At 37.3% G+C, this 18773-nt stretch overlaps 1 protein-coding gene across 1 annotated transcript in view; it reads left to right on the top strand.

Annotated features, from left to right (window-relative positions):
* The window catches only part of LOC138327159 (uncharacterized), a 43794-nt gene extending 25661 nt beyond the window's left edge, over positions 1-18133 (top strand). Inside the window, exons 2-3 of the mRNA XM_069273146.1 lie at positions 14517-17429; positions 18122-18133. Coding sequence (XP_069129247.1) covers positions 14517-17429; positions 18122-18133 — 2925 coding nt within the window. The remainder of the gene's footprint in view (positions 1-14516; positions 17430-18121) is intronic.
* Positions 18134-18773: the final 640 nt, after the last annotated feature.

Below are 18773 nucleotides of genomic sequence, written 5' to 3'. Positions count from 1 at the left end.
AACCTGGTCAAAATATCACAATATATCAAAGTGCATAATGTTGGCGACCGAGGTACCAGTTCACAATGTTTATCGCCCTGTACCCCGGGTAAAGAATGTCCCACCAGGAATGTTCGGACAACGAAGTAGACGGATTAATCAGGCGCTGTGTTGTCATCTGGTCGTGAGTTTATCTCTTCTAAGTGGATATTGTAATAGATTAGGTCACAACACAAACACAAGATGTTAAAACGTGTAACGGCAAAGGTTAAAGAAAAGACATTCCACTCAATATCGATCTTAAGTGGTATATTAATAGATATGTTGAAATATTCCTTTATGAACATCGCGTCAACAAAAACGTTCCGAAAATCCCATATTTTAATATTAGTTAAAAAATAAACATTCCTCTTTATTTCGATCTTACAAGATAAAGCACATATTAAAATAATTCACTATGGACATTATGAGAACAAAAGAGTTTTTATTCGCATTCCGAAATCAAGGATTATCACATTTATGAAAGAAATAAAATCAATCTACAAATGCACATCAATCTTCTTGTGTTGTTTTCAATAGTTCATTATGGACAGTTCGTCAACAAGAAAAGTTTTATACATATATTTTCAGTTCGAAAATTTTTCGTTGTCATAATAAAAATCTGACTTACATACGAACAGTCAGTAAAAAAACACAACATTTGAATACACGTAACGCTGCAGAATATAAATTATGTATAAATACATATGATATGCCCAACTGTATACCTGACATAACTTTGTGCACATTTGAAAGACTTGAAGATTGGCTATTCTGGAAATTTATTAGAATAGTCTATATATTTCCGGTTACCAAGTTGTTAAATATGTTTGAATTTTGTCGAAGGCAATATTAGACTTAAACTAAAGAAGAAGACTTCTTCACCAAAATCCCTCAAGCAATTGTGGATTTTGAATCGGGAATCACTTACGAATACCAAAATAAACAACATCGCATGAAAAGTTAGAAATATTCTAAAAACATATAATCATCTTAAAAATGATAGCAAAACTACTTAATTAAAGCAATTGCAACATGTTGTTGGCCTTAGTAACGAAAAAATGAATTGATCAATTTTGGTTCACTTCCCGCCCCGTTAAAACGCGTGTTAATCCGTGATTTCCGGTGTCACGAAATAGTTGACTTTTATTTTTGTCGAATTTGAACAGATTTTTTATTTAGAAAAGAATTTTTGTTGTTGTAATTGTTAGAAATAGAACAGAATAAGTAGAAAAATAGGTCATTAATACAATATTTATTTTTTTTATTGAGGTGGTCGAGGACTGGTCCCTTCTTACGCAATATCCACCATTTTGACAGTGGTCTTTGACTCGCTGTCATAAACAAACCAACACGTAAACTTAATTCTAATTTTGTTTAAAATATTCTCCATAAGTTTGTCATCAGCTAAAATAACACAAAATTCTCCCTTTACACACTAATTTAATATTTACAGCCAAAATCCGTGTTTTTTGTTCGAGCACTTGTCACGGGAGTCTAGTATGTATACAATGTATATAGTTTTGCATGGTTATCACCTAAATATCGTGACCTCCATTTAACCATTGGTAAATACGTTAAAAGTTACCAAAGAAGTAAAATGGTTACTACATTGTAACAATTTCCCGTCAGCTTCTGGGGGGATTCGCCCCCATACCCCCTACCGGGGCTTCGCCCCTGGACCCTGAGCAGGGGGCTGTCGCCCCCTGCTCCCCCAGGCATGCAGGCCTATCCAGACCTAGCTACGCCGCTGAACGCTACCAATTAAACGTCAGGGAAGAAAAATGTAATGGATGAATTCGTTGCACTTTTATAAGGGTAAATTGTAACAAATAATAATTTTCCGTTCTTAGTTCAAATCGTCGGATTTGAAGACGTTTGGTTACATTTGCAGCAGTGGTTTGGTATTGTTCGCATCTGGTAGTATTCCTTTCAGGAAACTTGATATTCTAATATTTGATTTTAACAATATAATTTCTAGAACTAAATAATATCTTTATGACAACATATATTAAGTACTCATCAGATAACTTGAGTATCATATTCACATTTATAGAAATATTTTTGCGCTTTCTATTTCCTCTCATCCAGCCATGCTCTTGTAAAAAACACACACATCTGTTACACTGTAAAAGTATATTTTCATGCCAGTGTCACGACCAGTGAGGATACTTTAAAGTACAAATCTCTTGAATTTTCATAACTAACACATACGAAACATTGCAAATACTGGAATTACTGGAATAAGGTGCAAAGGGACTGTTCTTGTTAAAGACTAATTCATTGAAATGCGATAAACGACACACATCCTGAAGAGTTCTATAAAAGAACGGTGTTGCAAGGAAAACTCCAATTCGTTAAAAGTGTTAAGTTATGAGAGTTATTTAATTGCCCCTGTTGACTTGAACTTGGAATACACATTCCAAGCTCTAAGTATTTACAGAGAGACAGCAGCGTGCCGTATGAGTACTTTGCAAGACAATTTGGAGACACTCGAGATCAGCGACGTCTGGGTTCTTTAGGGGTACTTCAGAGGCTTACATGAAACCCCTACAATCATTTCATTCGATAATCATTCAAAACTAAAAATGGGGAGTAGATATATGTCAATGAAAAAAATTATCCATTTCGATAAGACTGTTTGGTAGACAATATACCCTATGTGTTATGTACCAACGAGAGAATGTCTGATTTGGATGATAAGGTGAGGTGTGAGTTCTTCAAAGAAAGAGAAAAGCTATGTTTACCAACGTATGTTAATGTTCAGATAGGAAAATGATAAGTCTGCAGATTCTAATGGAAGGTCAATAGTCCTGGCGTGAGAATATCTTTGTTTAGCCAGATAGGTAAAGATAGGATATATATATACATGCTTACAGGTAAAACCTGACAGCCAACACACACAAGGTATAAGTATACTATCGAAAATGGGTTTTAAACGTGTGACTGACTGATACTTCAGGAATTCATTCTCTTACTGTGACATGTTCGATGGCGTAATGAAAAGTTTGTTTCAAAGTTATTCCGTTAGTGCTTAAGAAAGATAACGTGATTATCAATTTCGACATTTTTACAACTTGCAAACCATGATATTACATACAAGACATCCTACAATGTTTATAAATCAATAAAAAATAAGGAAATAATTTAATACTCGTTTATTCTATTCCATCTGCATTTTGGGATGATTTCATATTAATCAAATGTTAATCGCTTTTTTTACATTATTTTGATAACGTAGTGGTTAGTTATCACGAAGAAAATACAGTAACAGTTATAAAATGCAAAACATTAAAATTGATAGAAATCTAGGAAATTTTTTATCTCTTCCTGACTTACATTGGCTATACAGGCACTGACATTGTCGATTTATAACTTCTCAAGATCTCAACAATATGCATGACATGACAAAAATTGTTTTGTTATGATTTCTGCTTTTTATAAAATAAATGTTAAACATTGATACCTTAAAGATGCTCCACCTCCGACAGAGCATAAATGATATTCCTCAGTTGAACAATAATTGGTGTTTGATCGTGTATATATTTGTCTAATTAACACAAAAAATAATATAAAATAATTTATTTCGCCTTTGGTGCATGCGCAATCAGTACTCCGTTCCATATAGGATATAGTGACAAGGAATTTTTTCGGGATGCAATTAATTATTTGTCATATTTTTAACTTGAAGTAAAATTAGAAGCTCAAACTTTTCAATGGTGGTAATGGTGTAAAGTAAGTAACTTTTGTAACTGAAGAAAAATACTAAATCGTCTGCTCCTGTTTTTGATAGTGAAAAAATACCATTTGTCAGCGGTGGAGCATCTTTAAAAATCGTATGTTTCAAATAAATGTATTGTCATATCTTTCAAAACAGTACAACTGTATTAGTAATAGAAAGGGTCATGTTACAGAGTTTACTTTTGATGTATGTCATGTCACTGACAGAAAAAATTCTTGGAAATAAAATTCACACAATATATAATGATTTCAAAGTGCATTGATATCTTTGAGTACCTCAAGAACTCTCCATGAAGTGTTCGCGGTCTTAACATGGATAGTTGGCTCAGTGAAGTTACACTTTTAAGAAAGCCAGAGTTTTACTATCATACATAGGATGAACATATCGCAGCCTCCTTAAGCTGAAATAATACAAAGTTGAACAAAGTAGAACAAATACAATGCATATTCTCCTTTCCGCTTAATCATCCTTCACAACATAACAAGTACAAGTGAATGGGCAATCCACATCAAAACAGACTTTTAATGTGCATTTGTATAAACGAACAGAGACAATAAAAAGTTAGATAAAATAAAAACCATTTTGAATCCGAAATTCCTGCCTATCGGGCTTTGTTCGAGCAATTGCCATGCTTCAATACAATCCGGAAAAAGGTTCTTCCGGTGACTCCATTATTTCCGGTGATCACGTGATGTCTACGCACGTACTCATCACATGGTGTCTGCGCACGTTCGTATATTCTGTCCAGGTCACTGACCTCATTATACACATGGATGTACAAGATGTAATGTCTGGCGACAAACTCGTACATCCTATTGACATACATCGACCTTGTTTGAAGGTACAAAATTAGCATATAATTACTCAATATACACACTATTCCAGCTGTGTAGGCAAAATCCTTTCGTGTGTCAAATAAAAAAATATTTCTCCTGTCATGTTTTGATTCAGGCGTTTTGTTTACGACCGATAGGATTGTTTCAGACATAACATTTCAAAACAACAGCGTGCCGGTGTGCCGCTCATCCTAGAATATCCGCGGATACTGCCATCGATGACGGACGTAGGGTGATGGTTAAATGTCACCGTTCATGTATACATGATGATAGCATAACCCTGACCTCTCTTGACCTCTTGACCTACATTCAAGTAATGGGCGTTGTTAGCAAACTGGAATGCCCACATATTTAGTAATATTTCTTTATGGGGAACTACAAATATTGCAATAGTTAAAAAAATCGAAAAAATGTATTTGTCTTAGTTTATCTAGTGTCTGTTCAGTGTCCGTCAGGAAGTGTTGTATTTTTGTATAAAAAGCCCCGAACGAAAACCGTCAACATAAAGCAATACATCGAGCACGACAATATATGGTCGCTAAACTTACAACCTGTCACATTATAGTGTGTAATGCACAGGTTCCGCCATTAAATGTAAAAGGGAGATAGTTAGATATTAGTGTTTTATAGTTTTGCGTTCGAGTTATAAGCGTTTACTTGAATCAGCCAAAATTGCACAGATCAAATCTTTACTATCATATCAATTATTTATGCAGCGCGATCACGAAAATATCACTCTCGCGCAAATCATTACAGGTTAGATACCGTATATCCGTTATTTTCGCGGACCAAAATTTTATCGATTTGGATGTAAGGGGTAGATATCATTCTACCATTTCTCATTATTTCGCGGATTTTTTTTCGCGATCCTTGCAATGTCCCGCGAAATCGCGAAAATATCATCCCCGCGAAAATAACCGGCTGTACGGTATCTATGGAAGGTACAAAAATTGATTCAGAAATAAAAAAAGAGAATTTATAAAATGTTCTACTGTCAGACCTTTGACCTATTTTGACAATTTTATTATTGAAAGACTACAGTGAAATCGGTATTATTCGCGGCTTGGAAATTTTCGATTATTTTGCTGTCATTAGGTATCCGCGAAGATATCTACCTACGAATAATTTGCATTTGGTAAGTGCAAATGTTGACATGTGGCTATCAGATGAAACTAGAGGTACACAGATCAAAAATAAGTACATTGCGAACTGTTTGCAATCTGACTTAGCGAAAATATCCACGTATGCAGTATCTTTATATAAATATTAAGGTAATCGATTGCCAAGCGCAAAGTTTCATTTCCTTCTTATTTTTTTCGTTTATTTACAAACGGGACGTGAGGTGAAATACATATCCATCATTTGCGCTTGACAGACAACATTCAATCATAACCGAACGAGACAATAAAAAGTCACAGCGTGGAGATATAATTTGTTGTCCATTCATATCTATTTTCTCCTATGCTTGAATCATCATGCTGTGTTGAAATGATACATATTGATTATTCTTGTTATTATCGTGAATTTGCCCTAATTATTTGTAAAAGCACATATAAGCCAAGAGCTTATTCATCATCATCATGTACATGTAACAGCAGGTGATCTTACGATGTAAAGATATAAAACAATTCATAATTATATATTTCAGACGACTTCGATACTTCCTGGTATACACTATATTTATATACTGCACACCTGTTAATATAATCTATGTAAATTATAAAAGTTTCGGGTTGTAAACATCTCGAGATGCCGTAAATGGAAATATCCCACCAAAAGACAACATTGTGGACGGGGAGTGTGCGCCGCCATTATCGTGACGTGAAATATGATGTTATGCACTTTAATGATGCATACTCCGCTGAAAGTAAACCAATTAACAAAGTGTATATTTATAACAGGAAAAAAGTGTTATAACTTAATTACGAAGATGACATTTTCAAAACTCTGAAGATAACAAACACTAATTTTGCGATATAACGTTAAAACGACATAACGTTATTTAGAAAAAAATACACACTGTACTTTAAACTAACCTATAATCGTGACGACTTGTTTTTGCGTATCTATAACTTACGGACTTAAACGTCAATTTAATTTCGCGTCAGGGTTTCTACAGTTTTATTTCGTCATTTTTTTTTTATTATTATTTTTTGGCAGTGATTTATTTTCATGATTTGTTTCCCGGCCACGAAATACTTAAATAGCAATGCTAAGTTGTTCAGTAGTATTCCCCATGAGGATATACATAAACGTACAATAGGGGGATTGAAAGACAAATCAACCAGCTTTCCATATGTAACAGAGGATGGTGGATGGTTGGATGAAAATTGAATTTTATCTTTGTTGTTTTGATGATATCGTTATCTTAATGAGCAGATCCTTCCTGACATTGACGGGACAACGTGACATGTACAGATGTACTATGCAATTTAAATTTTGGATTTTTTAGCAAAACTTTGGGCTCATTTTTGTGGTATTAAAATAAATCTTTACAACTGGAGCTCTCAGAATGACTTCAATTCAGTAATATTCATAGTGAGGCTATTTAGTAGTAAAAGATTAATTATCATAATGACTAGTATCACAATGCCATCGTATAATTTGATACCATACTTAAATTTGAAGGGTGGCTTTTTGTGCAACATTAACGCCCTCGTCGATTATCAAATCTTAAACTTTTCAAAGTACCATAGAAACCCGTTCAATAGCGCGAGGGGCTGTTCCCTCCCCCGGGACTCCACTGGTTTAGATTTATAGCAGACAACAATTCGGCCAGAACGAACGGTCTCATTTTCACATTGACCCCGAATTCACAGCCCACCTCTCGACCCCGTTAGATCCAGACGCCTATGGATAGGAACAGAGGATACAATTAAAGGGTATACTTATAAGCATAAAAGTTAGACAGTCAGAACTCCATGAATAATTCAGGCCAAATCATCAACATCACGTAACAAAATCAGGGTGGTCTTGAGACGGTTCTCGACCCCGGGGAAGGTAGGTCGCTCCAGAGCAGATCAAGCGGAAACCATTTATATGTATATGTAGGTTGATTCGAAAGTTTTTTGTGTACATATGTATGTTGTTGAATGATAAAGGATGTGGTCGTACGTGTTAGGGACCACTGATTGTCGATAGTGGGCTTTATATCATCTCATTATTTATTGTAAATCTCTTATCATTATGGTTGCACGACCACTGCACCTGATCTTTTCAACCGCGCCTTTCTTCTTATTTTTTTTTCCAATTAGATATTGAAACTCTTCATTCTAGATATTGATACATCTCCATTTCCCATAGAGAAGATTGTCGTAAATGTAACATTCTATCATTTTCGTTATAAAATTTTAACAAGAAGATGAGCATTTATTATCAATACAATTCCCCCAAAAATGTTCCCTTCAAACGTATTGTAATTTTGGAAAAAAAACTGTGGTATTATACTAAACATAATAAAAATCGAAACATTGTTTTCAACAAAACAATATGTCTGACTCCAAAATACTTTCATTCGACGATAACCGTGTTATATTTTATAATTGCATCAGTCGTAAGGCATTTTCTGATCTAGAATTCTTTTTTTTTTTCATTTGATTGTGTCAATGATTATTTTGATATGATAATACATTGTTTTTTCTTCGAAATTTTCTCAAAAATATCTAGTATCATTAATATATTAATATATAATATATATATTATTATTTGCAACTAAGAACGTAGCATGCATATACTGATCCGTATATGTAATGATTAGGCACTATTAATCATGTATATTATTTTGGATTTGAAATAAACCGAGAAAAAATATACATATCAATAATATATGCTTAAGGCAACGCATTATAAATTATTAACTTAGCATAAACAATTCAGCATTAATACCAAAAATTTAATATGTTTGTGGACAATGACAACTGCAAATACGCGCTCATCTTTAAGAAAATCAAAACTACAAGAAAATATTCACCGCACCTTCTTCCGAGAGGTTAAAAGTTCATCCTGTTTTGCTATTTACTCCTGTATAAGAATTAAAAATCCGAGGATTTTTCTCACATATATATTACTTTTTGTACCAGTCTATGTTAAGTGTGTTCCTATGTTAAGCAGTAACCGAACAATATCGGGTAAAAAAAGCATATTGAGCATATGTTTGCACAGGGACAATTACACCTCTGATTTGAATTTAAAATAACTTAAATCTTATTCCTGACCAATCCTCATTAATCGTTTTTTCTATCTTTCTGAAGAATTATATTATTCAAAATTCTGGCACCCCTTGTAAGGTGTTAAAGAGTTAATTGTTGTTAGAAGTGGTCTTATCAACGGATAGATAGGCGGTTGACGGTATTGCTGAAATGTTTGGGGATCGTTTGCATATACGGACGAGTTGAAACACATATTCTTAACCTATGGCTGTTTTGGGTGAAGTGTATTGAATAATCTATCAAGCATTAGCGACATGACTCGATGACATGGAAGCTCTTCGCATTTATTCTTGTGACATTCTAGTAGCAATGTCGAATTCTCCACTGAACGTTGAGGGTTTGGAGATAAAGAATATGCTCAATTGGTTTCACAAAAATCTGTCCCTTTTGATTCAAACAAAATATTATACTATTAAAGCCGATATGTTATCCTGTCTGTTCAATTTGGTATGATTCAGTGTAATATACAATGGTTATGTTACTTGTATATAACCTAAAAAATCTTTATCTGAAATTCACTTGAACTTCACCTGAAATTGAGGTCAATTTCACATGAAAAACACTTAAGGTCAAGATTTTGTTTAGGCGAAATTGACCTGAAAATTCTTCATGTAAAATTCAGGTCAATTTCAGGTCAATTTTATATGAGTTTCAAGTCAATATCAGTTCAGAGTTTTGACCTTAATTCACTTTTTTTTCTCTCTTTAAAGGTAAATTTGACCCGAAAACTTTTACTTTCAATTTTCCTGAAATTTACCTGAATTAACAAGAAGACATTATACCTATGAATGATATTAACTTTTTCTTAATCCTACTTATTGCATTTTTGACAAAGCCGCAAATACGGCATTTGTAAAACTCCGTTCAGAAATAAATCACCGATCACATCGTATTCCTCCATACAATCTACCGTTAAAACAAAAGATTTCAACGTTCTTCTGATCCTCCATTGCAAAATTATTCACACGAAAATGTAATTAGAAAGAAACTGATGTGGTTCTATAGAAAAATGCACGAAGAATAAATAATCAGAACCGTTTATAGTAGTCAATCGGAGCTTAATCGTGATTGCAAGGGTTTATAATAGAATTAAGCAGAAGCCAAAAAAATCATGTCACATTACATAATCAAGCATAACTGTTCCTGGTTCTACTACTGGTGTTACATTTACTCATAGGGACATTAAAATTGCATACTCGGCATGACCTATGGTATTTAATTCCTGATCAGATTAATATTTAAACATGATATCTGTTTATCTAAACAATATACTGTGTTTACAATCACATCCCGGACAGCTGTGAAGGGGACTCTGATAAACAAGTTTAATGCTACAGAAATGAGAAGTGTTAAAAAGTACAAAGTCCATAGGTTCTCTATCTAGGTGACAAGTGATAGAGATCTAAGCATAGAGGATAAAAACTTGGTCAATAATGCAATGAACCCTATCATTGATTCTGTAAACGACTTTTCTTCGTTAATTATTTTTAAACATATTTATATATATATATTAGTTTACGATCAATTGTTAATTAGTTTACGATCAATTGTTATATTTCGGTGTAATCATGTGCTATTAAATCATTCGCAAAATATTTGAATTCCCGTTTGCGCCCTCTCGCGGAATTACGCGGAAATTATATCTCGAGAAAATGAAGCAGTTTCAAGTATGCAACTCCATATATTTTTATATGCCCCTATATAGTCAATGGGAGGGGAGATGCGTTCAAATTAGCGTAAACGCAACGACGTATGAATACAAACCCAGAGTAGGATCGGACTACTTCTAGTTCACGCTTCGGGAAGATTTTGCGTCATATGATAATCTAAATAAACTTTAATTACTTAATTTATATTTTACTTTTTCACAGATGACAGATTTGCTTTGAATTAATAATAAACTAAAAAAACGATTTCGGTCTTCTATTTGTCTAAAAACTTATCCTTAGGCGGCACAGACAATATCATGCTCGTCATTAGCCTACTCGGTTGGCCTTCTGTATGAAGTGTAAACAAAGTTTCCTCGTTGTCGGATTCAAAATAATATTAAAGAGTTGTTATTAGATCCAATTAAAATGTATTTGACATCAAAACAGAATATGTGTTCAAGCATTGTAACGGTAATAAACAACAAAAAGAATCGCTGGTCGAGGCTACAACCGGGGGCTTTCCTCAGGAATGTTCGAGGAATTCCATAGTTACGTCAGTCACACACCATGCGAACATTTGTCTATCATCCGTACAATAAAATAAAAGTCGTGACTATGAAGAATTTAGTCTATATCACGTGCGTAGACCGATACATACATAACAAACATTCAGCAGCTCAACAGTCATACAATTTGATCAACAGACTATTTCACAGTTACTTTCCTCGGTTGAAAATCAAATATGGCGGCTCGCTTCACTTCGGACCGCATCACTACCCTGACAACGATACCGGTAGTCGTTGCCTCGGTTATCTCAATTTTTATTCGAAATGGACATTATTGATACATTATCAAATTGAAAAAAACATAATTCAAAAATAATTCAAGGTGTCATTGTTATATTTCAAATCAAACTGCAGCTATAACATTCAACAATCGGAACTATATCTTCGGTCATCCTGACTACCGTAGTTACCCAACTTAGCAACCATCACCGTTTTAAATTTGACGTAAAAGTACTTATTTATGTAAATATTAAGATTGATCAGTGTTTTGATTGCGTTAAAGGTGGTATGAACGCAATGGGATACAGACATATTCTACATGTAGCGCGTTAGCGCTATACATGTAGAATATGTCTGTATCCCATTGCGTTCATACCACCTTTAACGCATTCAAAACACTGTTCAATCTATATATAGCAACAATATCAAACGTTATAGCGGGATACTCTTGATATTTTGCTGTATTTTGTAAAATCATATAAACGTACACAACTCGGTTGGCTTCCAAACGGAATTTTGAATCCCTAATGTACAAATTGAAAAATATTAAACGGTATTTCAATTCCGTTGCACATGCGTACTTAATGCCATATGACGTCATAACATAGGTCAACAGGTAAGCATTTTGATAAAGACAGTCCGAATTATATGTCCTACGATCAAATTCACTGAATTACAGAAATTTACCGTGTAAACAACGAACAGACTCAACCCAATCCTTAATGTATAAGAGAAAGGGCATTGTTGTGTACAGGACCCGGAGAAGCAGCTTTAAAATCTGTGTATTTATAAGTGTTTACAGACAAATACTTGTGCACAAATGTACTTTCAAATGTTCTCAAAACATTTACCGATTTTATTCGCCAATTAAATAACTGAGAATAATGTGTACATAACCTACTATAGTCAAAGCCGCGAAAAGTAAACAGGAGCAGACGACATCTTGGCGCGTGCAGAAAGCGAGAAGACAATGCCACTTTCCACACAAGTTTTTAAAGAATTAACTTTTCATTCAAATAAATATTAAGTCAAAAGTTAGTTTAAGTCTTTGTTTGAAAAACTTCAAAGGGTTTTGAGTTATCAATGTATACAGGGTGTTTATCTACCAGTAACAAGTGCTTTCGAGTAGAGAAGATATTCAACTTCAGCTCAACGTTTGTATTATTACGTTGAATTTACAAGAAAAATTGACAGGTATTTTCGATAATTTTTTTCAGCTAAATGGATAGTGACGGTAGGAATTGGAAATATTAGCTTGATAAAAAGCTTAAGTTCTCTTTCATGTCAGTTATACGTGTTGAAGAATATGGGCGGCCTGGCCTTTCACTCTCAGGAATTTCAACGACCATTGCCAGCGACGAGAGTCAATTAAGTCTAGTCGAAATTTCGTTTCCATCAGGAAGAGAAAAATAATCGATAATATTGCACTTTAGTGTATGAAAACTTGCTGAGTATGCAGTTATATTTGTTTGCTATCGGATTGAAAGTGATCCAATGGAAGGAAGCGAAAAGGTTCCCATTAGATAATCAAATTGTACCAACCCATGCTTTTATCAGGATTTTCACTTCACATGGAAAGAAAATACAAATGAAAAAATCATATCTGAAGAATTTACTAATATCTCTTTTGGTTTCCCCGGACAACAATATCACTTCATGCCAGATGAACACAATAGGGAAAAAATCAACATAGCACCTTCGTAAAATTGCAACAACTTGATAGAAACTAAAATGTAAATCGAACACAAAAATGTTTCTGATTTACTAAGCATGCTACACATCTACATTACGCATAGTGTCATAACAGCAGTATTACAACACAAGTCATCAATACAGTACTAAAACACAAGACACCAATAGAGTATTACAACACCAGTAATAAATACAGTATTACAATACCAGTCTCCCCCTACAGTATTACAACACCAGTCTCCCCCTACAGTATTACAACACCAGTCATAAATACAGTGTTACAACACCGGTCTCCCCCAGAGTGTTACAACACCAGTCATAATACAGTGTTACAACACCAGTCTCCCCTACAGTGTTACAACACCAGTCTCCCCCTACAGTGTTACAACACCAGTCTCCCCCTACAGTGTTACAACACCAGTCTCCCCCTACAGTGTTACAACACCAGTCTTTCGCTACAGTATTACAACACCAGTCTCCCCTACAGTGTTACAACACCAGTCTCCCCCTACAGTGTTACAACACCAGTCTCCCCTACAGTGTTACAACACCAGTCTCCCCCTACAGTGTTACAACACCAGTCTCCCCTACAGTATTACAACACCAGTCTCCCCTACAGTATTACAACACCAGTCTCCCCCTACAGTGTTACAACACCAGTCTCCCCTACAGTGTTACAACACCGGTCTCCCCCAGAGTGTTACAACACCAGTCATAATACAGTGTTACAACACCAGTCTCCCCCAGAGTGTTACAACACCAGTCTCCCCTACAGTATTACAACACACGTCTCCCCTACAGTATTACAACCAGTCTCCCCACAGTTCATACAACACCAGTCTCCCCTACAGTTTACAACACAGTCTCCCCTACAGTATTACAAACCAGTCTCCCCTACAGTGTTACAACACCAGTCTCCCCCAGGTATTACAACACCAGTCTCCCCTACAGTATTACAACACCAGTCTCCCCCACAGTATTACAACACCAGTCTCCCCTACAGTGTTACAACACCAGTCTCCCCTACAGTATTACAACACCAGTCTCCCCTACAGTGTTACAACACCAGTCTCCCCTACAGTGTTACAACACCAGTCTCCCCTACAGTGTTACAACACCAGTCTCCCCCTACAGTGTTACAACACCAGTCTCCCCCTACAGTATTACAACACCAGTCTCCCCCTACAGTATTACAACACAGTCTCCCCCTACAGTATTACAACACACCAGTCTCCCCTACAGTATTACAACACCAGTCTCCCCTAGAGTGTTACAACACCAGTCTCCCCTACAGTATTACAACACACGTCTCCCCTACAGTATTACAACTCTAGTCTACCCCTACAGTATTACAAAACCAGTCTCCCCTACAGTGTTACAACACCAGTCTCCCCCTACAGTATTACAACACCAGTCTCCCCTACAGTGTTACAACACCAGTCTCCCCTACAGTATTACAACACCAGTCTCCCCTACAGTGTTACAACACCAGTCTCCCCTACAGTGTTACAACACCAGTCTCCCCTACAGTATTACAACACCAGTCTCCCCTACAGTATTATTACAACACCAGTCTCCCCCTACAGTGTTACAACACCAGTCTCCCCCTACAGTATTACAACACCAGTCTCCCCCTACAGTGTTACAACACCAGTCTCCCCCTACAGTGTTACAACACCAGTCTCCCCCTACAGTATTACAACACCAGTCTCCCCTACAGTGTTACAACACCAGTCTCCCCCTACAGTATTACAACACCAGTCTCTCCCTACAGTATTACAACACCAGTCTCTCCCTACAGTATTACAACACCAGTCTCCCCTACAGTATTACAACACCAGTCTCCCCCTACAGTATTACAACACCAGTCTCCCCCTACAGTGTTACAACAACCAGTCTCCCCCTACAGTATTACAACACCAGTCTCCCCTACAGTTTACAACACCAGTCTCCCCTACAGTATTACAACACCAGTCTCCCCTACAGTTTACAACACCCCAGTTCACCCTACAGTGTTACAACACCAGTCTCCCCTACAGTATTACAACACCAGTCTCCCCCTACAGTTTACAACACCAGTCTCCCTCCCACACCCTACAGTATTACAACACCAGTCTCTCCCTACAGTATTACAACACCAGTCTCCCCCTACAGTATTACAACACCAGTCTCCCCTACAGTATTACAACACCAGTCTCCCCCTACAGTGTTACAACACCAGTCTCCCCCTACAGTATTACAACACCAGTCTCCCCCTACAGTATTACAACACCAGTCTCCCCTACAGTGTTACAACACCAGTCTCCCCCTACAGTATTACAACACCAGTCTCCCCCTACAGTGTTACAACACCAGTCTCCCCCCTACAGTGTATTACAACACCAGTCTCCCCCTACAGTGTTACAACACCAGTCTCCCTACAGTGTTACAACACCAGTCTCCCCTACAGTGTTTACAACACCAGTCTCCCCTACAGTGTTACAACACCAGTCTCCCCCTACAGTGTTACAACACCAGTCTCCCCCTACAGTATTACAACACCAGTCTCCCCCTACAGTGTTACAACACCAGTCTCCCCTACAGTGTTACAACACCAGTCTCCCCCTACAGTATTACAACACCAGTCTCCCCCTACAGTGTTACAACACCAGTCTCCCCCTACAGTGTTACAACACCAGTCTCCCCTACAGTATTACAACACCAGTCTCCCCCTACAGTGTTACAACACCAGTCTCCCCTACAGTATTACAACACAGTCTCACCAGTCTCCCCCTACAGTATTACAACACCAGTCTCCCCCTACAGTATTACAACACCAGTCTCTCCCTACAGTATTACAACACCAGTCTCCCCCTACAGTATTACAACACCAGTCTCCCCCTACAGTGTTACAACACCAGTCTCCCCCTACAGTATTACAACACCAGTCTCCCCTACAGTGTTACAACACCAGTCTCCCCCTACAGTATTACAACACCAGTCTCCCCCTACAGTATTACAACACCAGTCTCCCCCTACAGTTTTACAACACCAGTCTCTCCCTACAGTATTACAACACCAGTCTCTCCCTACAGTATTACAACACCAGTCTCCCCCTACAATGTTACAACACCAGTCTCCCCTACAGTATTACAACACCAGTCTCCCCCTACAGTGTTACAACACCAGTCTCCCCTACAGTATTACAACACCAGTCTCCCCCTACAGTATTACAACACCAGTCTCCCCCTACAGTATTACAACACCAGTCTCCCCCTACAGTATTACAACACCAGTCTCCCTACCCTACAGTAGTACTTACATTTACACACCAGTCTCCCCCTACAGTATTACAACACCAGTCTCCCCCTACAGTGTTACAACACCAGTCTCCCCCTACAGTATTACAACACCAGTCTCCCCCTACAGTATTACAACACCAGTCTCCCCTACAGTGTTACAACACCAGTCTCCCCCTACAGTGTTACAACACCAGTCTCCCCCTACAGTATTACAACACCAGTCTCCCCCTACAGTTTACAACACCAGTCTCCCCCTACAGTATTACAACACCAGTCTCCCCTACAGTACAAACAGTCCTAGTATTACAACACCAGTCTCCCCTACAGTGTTACAACACCAGTCCCCCCTACAGTAGTCCCTACAACAACACAGTCTCCCCTACAGTTTACAACACCAGTCCCCCTACAGTTTACAACACCAGTCTCCCCCACAGTATTACAACACCAGTCTCCCCCTACAGTGTTACAACACAGTCTCCCCCTACAGTATTACAACACCAGTTCTCCCCCATCTCACAGTGTTACAACACCAGTCTCCCCCTACAGTATTACAACACACCAGTCTCCCCCTACAGTGTTACAACACCAGTCTCCCCTACAGTTTACAACACCAGTCTCCCCCTACAGTATTACAACACCATCTCTCCCCTACAGTGTTACAACACCAGTCTCCCCCTACAATGTTACAACACCAGTCTCCCTCATATACAACACCAGTCTCCCCCTACATTGTTACAACACCAGTCTCCCCTACAGTGTCACAACACATGTCTCCCCCAGAGTATTACAACACCAGTCTCCCCTACAGTACTACGACATCACTCTCCCCCTACAGTGTTACAACACCAGTCTCCCCCTACAGTACTACGACATCACTCTCCCCCTAGAGTATTACAACACCAGTCTCTCCCTACAGTGTTACAACACCAGTCTCCCCCTACATTGTTACAACACCAGTCTGCCCTACAGTGTCACAACACATGTCTCCCCCAGAGTATTACAACACCAGTCTCCCCTACAGTACTACAACACCAGTCTCCCCTACAGTGTTACAACACCAGTCACACATCCCCCCTACAGTACTACGACATCACTCTCCCCCTAGAGTATTACATCACCAGTCTCTCCCTACAGTGTTACAACACCAGTCTCTCCCTACAGTATTACACCACCAGTCCTTTTACCAGTGTCCTTTTTGTGTTCAAAACCTTTGCCTGCGTAAAAATTCTAACATATTATTTTTCAAATACCTAACATGATTTCATTTTTTCTCATACATGTTTTTGCTTCCTATGGTATTTTCTACAATCTAAATGTCTAAACCCATTACTAACTGATAGACTTTTTTTACTATCCTTTTTATTTATTTAGTTTTTCTATTTTCTCTATTACAATTGCTCCCTTCGATATTTTTTCGTCCAATCTTTTTGTTAGGTTTATCAGAGCACTTTCGACGAATCGATATGTAATATATTATACATGATTCTGCCAAGGTTAAAGGTAAAGGTCAGTCTCACAAATTAGCACATTACGTTGTGTATACAGACACACAAAACCCATTATCTATCCCGTAAAAATTACCATCACTACTTCTGCCTAATGGCGCTCCATCTGATACGAAGCAGTAATCGTCGGCCGATATCCCGGCCAGAGGTTCCTGCAGACAAAATAATGTGTAAACGGTGCAATGAAGGCAGTGTATCAAAACAAGATAGACTCTGTTTATTTTCTCCGGACTTCCAATTCAAACAAGACCCCTCTCGCCTCTGGTACGAGTTGATTCGCATGGTGCCAAATGGCATTTTTCTAGATGTCGAAATCTGGGTCAAGCGAACGCCAGGCTGTCTTGTAGATGATTTATCCTGATGAACGTTTGCCTTGATATATCATCGAATGTTCAATACCCACAGGTTACCAGTTGAAAGTTATAGAGAGATTATAGAAAGTATTGCTTATCCCTATTCATTTTTTATTTAATTTTAAATCTAGTGACCTCCCAACTCAAGAAAAAAAGAAAACATTGCATAAGTGGTCGATATATGTTTATTACAGATTAAAATATACAAAAGCGAAAATGTTTATACTGAAAATCAATATCATAAATCTTCATATACATGTATGTGTTTTCCTATACTATAATGCTTACAACGTTTCTTCAAACCACATGTAATTGTCGTGTTAAAAGAACGTTTGCCGAGAGTAATATGTGATGATTTTGGGGGATTATACTGCTCGATTATTTGCCGCAGATTAGATGCTAGCTGGACGTGTGGACTGCTCTCTTTCAATAACTAGAAAACACAATGCGCCTACCAAAAGTCATTGTGTGATTTTTAAGACATATTAGTGATATTTACCTCAAAGGCAGATTTTAGGAATAATTCTTGCTGCGTTAGTCGCATTTAATGACTTGTTTTGTTTTGTCTTTGAAAATAAAGTTAAAGAATATATAACACTTTCGGTAAACAACTTTATATTCTCATTAACTTTAGTTTGCGTCTTCGTTAATTTTGTAATATTTCTAGAACAAATAAATTCGCGATCAATTGATGTTAGGTGTAT

Source organism: Argopecten irradians, chromosome 7 (genome assembly GCF_041381155.1).
Source record: "Argopecten irradians isolate NY chromosome 7, Ai_NY, whole genome shotgun sequence".
NCBI classification, from domain to species: domain Eukaryota; kingdom Metazoa; phylum Mollusca; class Bivalvia; order Pectinida; family Pectinidae; genus Argopecten; species Argopecten irradians.
Note: the sequence above shows the minus strand (reverse complement) of the source record. Positions and strands in the feature narration are given on the sequence as shown.